We start from the raw sequence: 12,212 nt of genomic DNA, 5'->3' as shown, positions 1-12,212 counted from the left end.
CTTTATGTCAAACCCACTGACAGGAACAACATGTTATTACATTCGAGTTTCCACGAACCGAACTTGATACGGAATCTACCATACTCCCAGATGGCAAGAGTTAAAAGGATTACCTCCGATACAACTATTCTTAAGCATAGACTTACAGAGATGACAAACAAATTCACAAACAGAGGTTACCCAAAATCCTTAATTGAAGAAACCAAAAGCAGGATTGAAAACATGGACAGAGCTAAACTTTTAACTCCCACAACAAAAACAGAGCAATCACGCACAGTGATGGTGTCCAAATACTCCACTACCAGCAAAAAATTCAAACAGATCATCATGAAACATTGGACAATCCTAAACATAGAACCGGACTTCAGAAACTCATTTAGCCAACCACCACTATTTGCCTTCACCAGGGCAAAGAATTTGGGAGAAATCCTACAACAAAAACCCAAAGAAACCATAACATATACTGGAACTAAACCTTGTCAAAATTGCGGCAACTGCAATAACATTATAAGAGGAAATATTATCCATCATCCGAGACAAGGTAACCCCATCAAACTTAAGGTGAACGCAACCTGCGATACCAGCAATCTGATATATGGCATAAAATGTCCTTGTGGGATGATGTACATTGGCAAAACTGAACGACAAATCAAGGTGCGCCTTACGAACATAAGTCTAACATCCGACTTAAAAACTTGAAATCAGCATTATCTGCACACTTTGTTGAAACTCAACACAATGTCTCTCAAATCAAGTTTATCATCCTTGAGACTGTATTGAAACAAGAAGGGAGAGACAACAACAAATACCTGCTAATGAGAGAGAACTACTGGATTCACAAATTATCAACCCAAAAACCGATGGGTTTAAACGAAAGAATTGAATTGTCTTGTTACCTTTAAATTAACTGCTCCCTACACTGATCTTGTTGTTATTGTGCATGTTCCCATCACTATGTACTTTGATTACACATACCCTTGCTTTCCTATCAGGTCCCCGTCACATCCCACATTAGCTACACAGCTAGCTCACCGTGTTTTTCCATCCCTCACCCTCTGAGTTCGATCCCACACCCCCTTTTTACAAGTCTGTCCGATCTTTTCTTTTTTTCACACACTTAGGAATCTGCACTCCTAATTAATGCCAGGCACCCCCCTTTTCATATTATAGCGCATATCCCCTACTTTTCCGTAATCTACTCTGCATCATCCCCCGATAATATCTCTGACACCCGTAGTCTTTTATCCTTGTTTTCATCACATGACCGATCACGTGACACTCCATTTTTGAAATAACTAAACGCGGCAAACAACTGTTTGTGCCAGCGTTTCGCGGAGACGAGTACCGGACCGGAATACCTTATCTACCTACCTTCAGGTTAGTTCACATCACCCCCCAGCCCCCAGCTCTGAGTGCGCTACGCAGCACTCGGACAACACGCGCTAATCACTTTTTCCGCCGATTCTTTTAGATTCCACCCCAGCTTCCCGTGACAGACATGTAAGTGACACGCCGACCTGCCCACTTTTACCTTTGCATGCAACCACACCGGATCACCTGTTTACACGTTGAACACGAGCACGCAATCTTGCACTTTTCACTTTAGTTTGAGTAACTTGTATATGTTCTGTGAAATGGTCAACTTGTATCACATCAGCTACATGCATTGTTTATTTACGTACAGATTTAGTATCGACACTAATGTTTGTTTATGTCATTGTTTTTAGTGTGATTTCCCTGATGAAGGGCATGTCATCTAATGCCCGAAATGCATTGGACACGTTTGAAATACAGTGCCTGATTTACATATTGCTGACAATGATTCTGAAGAAATAAGAACCAAATAATTAAGAACGTGATCTTGAAATAAAATAAAACACATAAACGAAGAACATTGAATGAAAGTCATTTTTTGATCCAAGGAATGACGACCATGTGTGTGCCAGTGAAGGGATGAGACTAGAGATCCTCTAGCCTCACGTTTCAAACAATATGTAATGTGGCCTTTTACATGTTCTATGTGGTTATCCCAAACCTGAGTGTGTCTTACTTTTTGGTGGCTCAACAAGCCCACCCCTACAACAAGAACAATATTTCTTCACCTCTGGATGTTCCAAGTAACTTCATAGACAATTCCAGCTTCACACTCATTGACAAACCTTTAGCTATTACCCATTGAAAATCCTATAATTAGTTTCAGGTATAATCGAACACTAGGCCCAACATATTAAAGCATTTGTAACACCATATAAGAGAGTGATGGTGAAACATGATTAAGCCATGAGAAGACCATCAAGGAGGTGAGGATCAACTAAAGGAATAGGCAAATTATGATGTTTGATGAGTTTCAAAATCCTTACTGCCCTTCGTGATCCATCAACATGGTAGGCAACCATGCACAGTAAGACATATTCGTGAATGAAACCAGAGCAGAGACCATACCTATAAAAGATGTTCAAAATTACAAAGCATAAAATACACATTTAATTGTTAACATTTGTTTGTACCGTCAGAATCTTTTTCACCTTTGCCAACACTGTTTGTTTCCATTTCAACAGTTTCTAACTCCTGCCATCAAGCTAGTACAAAATTCAATAATTACATATTTTAACATACTGTAGGATATTAGCCCATGCAACGTTCTTGTAAATAAATAAAGGATGGAAAGTTCAATTGCAGAATGACAACTATTGTTTAATACAAATAATGACTCACATTTGGAACAAAGCCCGGGGTCACAGTCTTCTCCAGAACGGAGTCCCAATTCATATCGGCTAAATAAGGGGAGCTCTGGATATCCGAGAGACTTGAAAGTCGGCACTCTGGGTCTTTTGTAAGAAGCTGCAAAAAAATCCAATATTATTAGCTGTACCAGAGCTTTGGGGGACCCCTTCTAGTAAATACTGCACCATATAAATTGATAGACTGTTAGCAATATATCAAGCTCGACAGACAGATTGGCTGGATGGATGGATGAATGGATGAATGGATGCTCAACACTGCGCCCATTGATTTCAGGAAGATGAATGCAACCATATCAAAAACTAATAACTCATTTGACTTTGTTGATTGCATTCACTTAATTTGCTAGATACCTGGGTGCCAGCATGTTACGTTTTGTAAATAAACGCCCAAGGGACAAAAGGTAAGGGTGGTGAAAAAGAGTATAATTTCCCATTTTAGCTCCCATTGAAAAAGTTTGCTGAAAGATAGAGGATATAACTGTTGGATAGATTTACACCAAATTTGGAATGAGCATAATTTTGTGTTAAAAATGTGCTGGTTCAGATTTGAAGGGCTAACCTTTTGGTATATAGTTACTAAAATGTGGGAGTCAATCCTGTCTGTCACATTTTCAAAATGTAGCACACTGTGATTGTCTGGTTTTATTAAAAAAAATATATAATAATCCCTTCATGAAATAAAAATATAAAAAGTCTTTTAAGGGTTGTTTTGTCCCTGAGTGCCCCTGTCACCCGGGAAATTTAAGGAATGCAGTGAGTGTGTGGTACAGTGCTCTTAGCATTGTCCTTGGAACCCTCACCGCCCTGTGGACAAAGCAAGCAGTGAGCAAACTGTCACTGCACCGCTGCCGCTCTCACATTGATCCTGGAGACACCCAGGGCCCGATGCCATAACTGGGCAAAGTATTACTGCACCACCGCTGCTCTCACTTTGATCCCAGGGACTCCCAAGGCCAGTGTAAGAAGGCACCTTGAGTACTGCCATGCTGAACTAGCAAAGCGCGCCCATTGAGGGATAGACCTTGGGAGCATTTCACCACAGTGCCATTCACTTCTCATGCCTGTGATCCAACGTTTCGGAACTTGCTTATTTTAATCATCTGGATCCACTTTAATACCTAACACACTGCATGAGTTTAAACCAATCTTACCAATTTGCCCATTATTTACTTTCCCTCTTTCTTCTCCGATGAATCTTTGTATGTGGTTAGGGATTGTCAAAATAATATCAGAATTCTAAAGATAGCATCATCACAAATAAATAATCATTCAATATAACTAAAATGACACTAATAAAACAAACTCTGTTCATGGACCAATATACTTTATCTAAAGTATTGTGGTTGCTCATCAAGTACAATACAGTTTGAATCATAGATCATCACACAAGAGATCAGTAATAAAATAAATTGTGATTATACATCTCAAATATCAGCACAATGAGAGAGTGGATAGGCGTAGAAACAAATGGTTAAAGACATTTGGAAATAAGTTTATGCAAATTCAGAATATCGTACTAACCTATCACGCAAAGCACCACAAATCCAGAAAGCTACCCTCTGGCCATGAGAATAAGCTAGGCATCCCCAAGAAGAATTGAGGAGCTAAGACAAAGAATCAAGTTCAGCAGAACAACAGCCAGCCAAAAGTTATGAAACAGCAACACAGCTCTCTCCTCTCACAAAATTGGAAAAACACACCTAAAACCCCCAACCTATTACTAATAATAGTTATACTTTACTTTATAAATCTTTATTTCGGTAATTTATCACCATAAAAGTTATAGAAGAACATTTCATAAAATTATTAAACATTAAAACATTAAAACATTCCAACATCCATCGGAGTCCATAAAATATTTCAGTGGTACAAGGTATCACAGTTTTAGTACGGAGGGGTTCAGGGACTGGCCTTAAGGCACTGTCTTCTCAGAGACCACATTGAACCTAGGTATTTAGCCACGGCAAAAACAATGTGTTCCGACAGGTCAGTTTTCAACACTCTGAATGCGGCCAGGGACTCTGCAAACCCCAAATTCCTGCATATAGGATCAATCCATTTCTTACGGGACACAGTATAAGCCAGGCAGAAAAAAATGATGTGCAGCTCAGATTCATTGGCCACTCTGCAAGCCGGGCATAAACTGACAGCTGGTTCGCTCCACTTGCTAGTTAGGGCTCGAAGTGGGAGAGTCCCGTGCCTCCATTGCAAATAGAGTTTCCTGAGTAAGGCAGGGTATAATTTGTCCAAGGCTGGTTCAAAGCTGTAGGTATCCTTGGTGCGTAAAAATGATTCCGTGAGTGTCCCAAGATTTTGTCGACGACAGAATGCCGCTATTTTGCTGTCGTGATAAATCTTTGTCAATCTCTTTTTGGGAATTAATGGGCAGGTGGATAAGGGGTCAGACCAGAGGGTCGATAGGCCTAGACCCTCCAACTCAGTTTTAATGAATTTAAGTCATTTGATTTTCCCTGAGTTAGGCATAACAAGCACCTTCTGTAGCCCCTGCCTATAGCTAATCAATTCTGGAACTGCCCACAACCTACGCCAATAAGCCAAAGGACGCAATGCCAGTTCTTCATCAAGAGGTCGTATCCCCAGATCTAGCCTTAGTGGAACAAGAGGCGTACTTGAGCGAAGTGCTACCACCCGCCTGATGAACTTGTTCTCCTCTTTCACCAGGTCTGGAGCAACTGCATGGCCCCAGAGCTCAGAACCGTACATGGCAGCCCCCCTTGCCTGTGCCCTGTAGATCTGGAGAGGTGGGCCAACGGGTTGGATGGTTGACTTGTTTTTTCCCACGAGCTTCATAATCCCACCCGAGTACTGAACCAGTTTGACTAGTGCTTTCTCTTGGTGTGTGCACCAGGACATTTTCTCATTTAACATAACTCCAAGGTACTCAAAGGTTCGCACCCTTTCGAGTCTACTTTGCCCAATGTTGGGGCTAGAGCGGATTTTTGGTGGGGGATTGAAGACCATAAATTTGGTCTTTAGAGTGTTAATTTCTAAACCATGTTCCCCACAAAAATCCACAAAGCCGTTAAGAATGCGCTGAATCCCCATCGGAGACTTTGAAAGCAGCAGGGTGCAGTCAGGGTGTCGTCAGCGAACATAATCGCCGGCACCCTGCTGCCTGCCAGCTTGGGAGCGTCAGAGTTGTCAACCCCATTCAGGTGGGAGATTACCCCGTTGACGTAGAGGCAAAACAGGGTCGGTGGGAGCACGCAGCCCTGCCTTACCCCCCTGTCAATGGGGAACCTGTTCGACAGCGCCCCCTCCTTACCACACCTTACCTGTGCAAAGTTGGCAGTATGGAGGCGAATAATCATCTCCAGCAAACCCTTAGAGACCCCCAGTTTGGCCAACACCTCCCAGAGTTTTCTTCGGGGAACCAGGTCGAAGGCCGCCCTCGGGTCCACGAATACAGTGTAGAGGCTGCCACCCTCCAACTGTACCGTTTTCCAAAAAATAAGGGCGAGCCGAAAGACCTGGTCTATGGTCTATGGTGGAGACCTTCCTTCTGAACCCCGCTTGGAATGGGCTCAGAATGTCATATTCCGTCATCCATTCCGATAGACGATCAAGAATTAGCCTAGTAAAAAGCTTCTGAGAGACGTCTATCAGGCTTATTGGCCTGTAGTTGGCTGAGAGCAGAGGCGAGCCCTTCGTAAATATGGGGACTATCTCTGCCCCCAGCCAAGTTGGGGATATCGTCATGCCATTCAAGATCGCATTGAACAGCACCCTAAGGTACGGGGCCCAAATCTTAGCTTCTTGTCTGTAGAGGTCTCCAGGGAGCTTGTCCAAACCAGGCGCCTTTTCAGCAGCGAAGCCCATAATCGCCATAGTGAGCTCCTCCAGAGTGAACACATCCATAGGGGCTATACTTTCCGTTGGTTGGGCCATTGCTAGTTCGGGTAGGTTCCCCAATTGGTTATACCCTAACTTCACTAAAGATCCAACCCCTCATGTATCATCACACATAAGATTCTTCAATCTCATTGGTGGAAAACAAGGGGTGTCTAATCACTCCACTCTCGATGTGCCTAACTTCTCAACAGTTCTGTTGTCTTTTGACAGCTTTCGTCATCAACATTCAGCAGAGGTAATTCAGACATCACTCCTACGAAGCTAGCACATTTCTCCATCTCAGAAATGTATCAATCTTGCTGTACAAGTGTCCATATACTCCTCTCGACAAGGAAATTTCATTCATAATGTTCATTGTTTCTTCTACACAACCTTGGACATCATCAGGAACTCACGAAAGACAAATTACATATTTCTCCTTTCTACATTACCAAATTAAACCTAAAAGTCTCTGGAGTCCTTCTGTGCAGAGCAGTAAAATGCACTCTAGGAAAAACAAATACAAGTGTGATTATCATTGTTATTTTATAAATCTCCACTACTAAACGCTCTATGAATTCTTTTGCTTGCATTTTTCTTACGCTCTGCACATTATTTTCAAACAGTTAGTGAAAAGAAACTTACAGCTTTTTAGCTGATATTTTCTGCATTTATCATGTGCATTTGCGGCCGACACTAACTTTCCCCAGAACACGCTTATTTATTTATAAAGTTTTATATAGTGCGAACAAGATCCCAAGGAATATCAGAGTGCTTTACGATATGATGGGAGGAAGGACAAAATGCAATATCCATATCAATAACCATATCAAGTAGGAGGGAGAAAAACAACAGGAATGGTCGCATATTACAGTACATTTGCACCCAGGAGGATAATACAATAAACAAATGTAGGGGGGCAGCAAGGGGGAGACACAGTATGCAGTAAGGGGGAGCAGTATCAGATGGAAGTACAAAGGCAGTAGGAGCAATGTCAACGGGCATGTGAGTCTATCCCTATTAGGGTAGGAATTTGATCATTAGGAATTGTTTAGCTTCCACTTTGAACGCCGTTGATGAGGAGATTCTGCAAACTTCGGGTGGAAGAGAGTTCCATATATTAGGGGCAGCTCTGGAGAAGTCTTGGTGACAACTTCTGTTTTTGTTAAGGATGAATGTTTTCAGGAGGAAGGTAAAGGCGCTTCTTGAGGCTCTTACCCCACAGGATAGTTTAAGTTTTTGCGCAAGATACGTAGGAGTGTTGAAGTGAAGGGCTTTGTGTGTGAGAACAGCAATCTTTAAGTTAATTTGTGCTTCGTAGGGCAGCCATATGAGGGATTTTAGGACTGGGGATATATGTTCTTTTTGTTTGGTGTCTGTAACCAGTCAAGCCGCAGCGTTAAGTGAAGCCCTTAGTGAAGCCAGAGGGTATTTGTGAAGGCCACAGAGGGTAGCACTGATGTAGTCTAGCCTCAGCAAGACAAGCGCTTAGACCACCTGCTTGAAATTATTTAGAGGAAGGAAAGGTTTGATATTTCTGAGTGACATCATCAAGTGGGAGCTCCTTTGCATACATTGCTGATATGATTTTTCATGTTCAGGTGCTTGTCCATGGTGATACCAAGAGACTTGGCTGCATCTACGATGAGAGGAGTGCAGTTGAAAGCAGTGAGGTGACTCAGCCAGGGGTCTAGCTCGGGGTTGTGGTTCGGAGGGGAGATGAGCAGGAATTCCATTTTGGAAGTGTTGAGCAGGAGATGGTTCTCAGTTAACCAGTTATAAGTAAACATTAGGGTAGTATTGAGTGAGATGATGTTTTACGGGGATGACATTTTCAGACATAGTTGAGTGTCATCCGCATACATGTCGAAGAGAATGTCCATGGAATTTTGAGAATGTGCAAGAGGTTCCAAGAATGGGTTGAAGATGATAGAAGCTAAAGCAGATCCTTGTGGGACCCCCATGAGTATGGGAGAGGGTTGAGAGAGAAAGTGGTTTGCTTTGACTCTTTGTGTTCTGTGATGTAGGAAGGATGAAACCCATTGTAACACCTGATAAGAATAAAACATTCTGTTTTGCAGGATGGATAGGAGGTTGTCATGATTAACCATGTCAAATGCGGAGGTAAGGTCAAGAAGGATCAGAAGGCAGAATTTGTTTTGGTCAAGCATTTGTTAGATGTCATCCAAAACGTGAGTGAGAGCCGATTTGGTGCTGTGCCCCTTCCTAAAGCTGGATTGATGCTGGTCTAGGAGTTGGTCATTCTCTATTTGAGCACAATGTTGGGATTGCACACATTTTTCTAGGAGTTTTTGCTAAGGTGGGGATGTTGGAAATGGGATGGAAATTATTGAGATCAGATTTGTCAGCGTTAGTTTTTTTTGTAAAGGTGTTACCTGAGCTGCTTTTAGGCAGTCTGGGATCGTGCCTTGTGATAGATAAGCATTTACAATCTTTGTCCATGTGGGGATGAGTGCATTCTTGATTTTTTTGAAGATGGAGGGGGGCAACGGGTCGCTGAAGTGGTTGGAAGGGTTGATATTGTGAAGAATCTTGATGATGTCATTTTCACTAAATGGGGTAAAGGTGCCCCATGAAGCATTGTTCTTGGAGTTCGTGGAGGTCGATTTACACATTTCAGAGGAGTCAATGGGTGAGGTAACAGTGGAAGAAGGTAGTAGAGCCTTCCCAGAGGCAAGGTCAATGGAGATGTATCTTGATTTTTCAGTGAAGCAGGCGGCAACATCATCGCAAGAGGGTGGGTTGTCCCCAGGATCAGAGTGGTTAAGACCAACGACTGATTGTTGTTTGACCAGTTAAAAAATTTCTTGGGGCGGTTTGATCTAGTTGGTGTCTGTAGTAGGCCGCCTTAGCACCCTTTATTTGTTTGTTGTAGAAGCTCCTGGCATCTCCAAGGAGTTGTAGTTGTCCGAGGAGAGATTGACTCACCAGGAACGTTCTACTGCCCTAAGGTTGCAGGGTTCTGAGTTTAAGTTTTCATTATACCATGATTTGGATATTTTGTCGAAGCATTTTTTTGTTGGAGTGAAGCAATATTCTCCATGATGTTGGACATGGTTGAGTTGTAAGCATCGGTGAGTTATTGCACCTCAACCATGTCAACTTGGGAGGAGAGGGCAGATTCACAGTGGGCAGCTAGTTCATCAGAGTTTATTGCTCTTAGGTCCCTTTTCCATATCTTTGATTTCAATTGTGTGCCTTCCTCATCAACACTTCGCTGTTAATATAAGAGAGGATGCTTTGTTGGTCATAACAGTCACACGGGGTAATGGAATATATGGTGATAGTCTGCCCTTTAGAGATGATGAGGTCTAAGTTTCTCCTTTAATATGAGTTGGTTGGTCACAGTGCTGAGTCAGTTCTTGATCAATTAAGAAAGATGTAATGCAAGATACAGCGGCTCATTGGCGTTAGACCAATGAAGGTTGAAATCACCAAGGAAGATTTGGGACACCGCTGGAGATGATTTCCATTAGCTGCTCAATGAAAGGGAGATTGTCACCCGGAGGGTGGTAAAAGGTGTGAAGTTTGCAAACCGGTAGGTTCATACTGAGACAGAGGTATTCAGAGAGGGAGGGCGTCAAGGAATCTGAGTGAGAAATCAAGAGTGTGTCCCTGTGAATGCAGGCTAGGCCACCACCCAACTTCAGAGCTCTATCTGGCCTTATTGTGTCATACGTGGGACGTACTAGGAGGTCTAAGACAGGAATAGAAGCCGGATTTAGCCACGTTTCAGTGAGGATGATAATGTCTAAATCATTGTGTTGGATGAGGTTGAAGATATCGGAGGCGTGTTTACTAGATAATCTGCAAATAAGTAGTACATATATAAGTCAAGGTGGATTTGAGGGGGAAGGAGTCTGGGTGACATTCACACGGGTGCAGTTGTCAGTTTTGCTACATCTAAGATTGCTAAGAGGTTCTCTGTTCGGGTTAGAAAGGATGGAAAGTATCTTTCCCGGGGTAGAAGTTAGATTTGGGGAAAGTTGAGCTAGAGTTGTGAGAGTCATGTAGATCAATGGTCACATGGTGGGACTCAGACCTTCTGTGGCTGGGGGGGCGTTGGGTAGTGGAATGGGTTTCGGGGTGGAGGGAGCTAAACGCTGATCCATGTGATCAATATCCCTAGTGGACGCTAGTAGGCTAATTTGCAGAGGTGAGGAGAGAACTGATCATGGGGAAAAGATAATTTGAGAGGGCTTTCAGTTCATGTAACTCAGAGATGAGAAGGTGTAACTGTAGAGATATATCATAAAGGCACGCAGCCAAGCCTGAGTGTTTTGGGCGAGGGCAGGAAGCAGTGGGGGAAAAGCGAGCGGCAATGGGGATCCTCAGAGTAAGCCTGTTGGGCTTATGGGGGAGATCAATGCCCAGTCTTTAGTCTAGTATGTGGCAAAGTTATAGGGATGGGGAGGGGGACATCATCTGTTGAAGGAGAGGGCTTGAGGGGGCCTCTCAGCTCGAAAGTCATCCGGTATCGAACTGACAGTCGGTGCTGAGATTGAGCCCATAGAAGGGTCAACCAGCTGAGGGGGCGTTCTAGTGAGTTGACGTTATCCGACTGGGGATAAGGTGGCTATGTGATCAGCAAGAGGAGTTGTGGGGTTTAGGGAGAGTGGGGTACTCACAACTGTTAAAGACACGCCATCGAACTCTGGAACCTCCTAGACGCCACAGCCCCTGACGTTGCCTTCCTCACGGAGACCTGGATGAACACCTCTTCAGCTCCCGACATCGCCATCGCTATCCCAGAGGGCTACAAGATCGTCCGGAGGGACCGAAACGCCAACCAGATGGGAGGAGGCATCGCCATCGTCCACAGGAGCACCATCCGTCTCACGACCAGCACCGACAACACCCTGACCAGCGCCGAACACCTGCATTTCCAGATCCACACCAACCCGAACACCACCCTCAGAGGCACCCTGATCTACCGACCCCCGGGACCACGCACGCAATTCAGCGAGGACATCGCCGACTTCGTCAGCCCGCATGCCCTCCCCTCCGCTGACTACATCCTCCTGGGAGACCTCAACTTCCATCTGGAGAACAACAACGACCGCAACACCAGCACCCTGCTCGACAACCTCGCCAACCTGGGACTCAAGCAACTGGTGTCCACCCCCACCCACCTCGCCGGACACACACTCAACGCAGTCTTCTCTTCCAGCACAGACATCAACTTCAGCCACGCCACTGAGCTTCAATGGACGGACCACAGCTGCGTCCACTTCACCTTCAAGAGAACGACGACCCACCACCACCAGAAACAGACCGCCCGCAGAAGCTGGAACAAGATCACAGCAGACCAGCTCGCCACCTCCCTGAGCCAGCACCCTCCTGCCAGCTCAGCGAACCCCAGCCAGGCCGCCGACAACCTCACGAAGTGGATCAGCAACTGCGCGGACGAACTCGCCCCACTGAGGACCCCGCCTAGCAGACCCGGCAGCAAGAAGGCCCCATGGTTCACCGACGAACTCAAGAGCTCCAAGAAGAACTGCCGAGCCCTCGAGAAAGTCTGGAGAAGGGAACCGACACCGGACAACAGGACCTCCTTCAAACTTGCCACCCAGAAACACCACCAGCTGATCCGCG

General features: G+C 44.4%; 1 protein-coding gene across 1 annotated transcript in view; it reads right to left on the bottom strand.

Moving 5' to 3' along the window:
- The window catches only part of STK32B (serine/threonine kinase 32B), a 1,691,669-nt gene that overhangs the window by 316,644 nt on the left and 1,362,813 nt on the right, over positions 1–12,212 (bottom strand). Inside the window, exon 9 of the mRNA XM_086964101.1 lies at positions 2,716–2,841. Within this exon, the coding sequence (XP_086820227.1) occupies positions 2,716–2,841 (126 nt within the window). The remainder of the gene's footprint in view (positions 1–2,715; positions 2,842–12,212) is intronic.

The sequence above is a fragment of the Lissotriton vulgaris genome, chromosome 3_2 (genome assembly GCF_964263255.1).
Source record: "Lissotriton vulgaris chromosome 3_2, aLisVul1.2, whole genome shotgun sequence".
NCBI lineage: Eukaryota > Metazoa > Chordata > Amphibia > Caudata > Salamandridae > Lissotriton > Lissotriton vulgaris.
The sequence above is the reverse complement of the archived record's forward strand: the minus strand, read 5'-3'. Positions and strand labels throughout refer to the sequence as shown.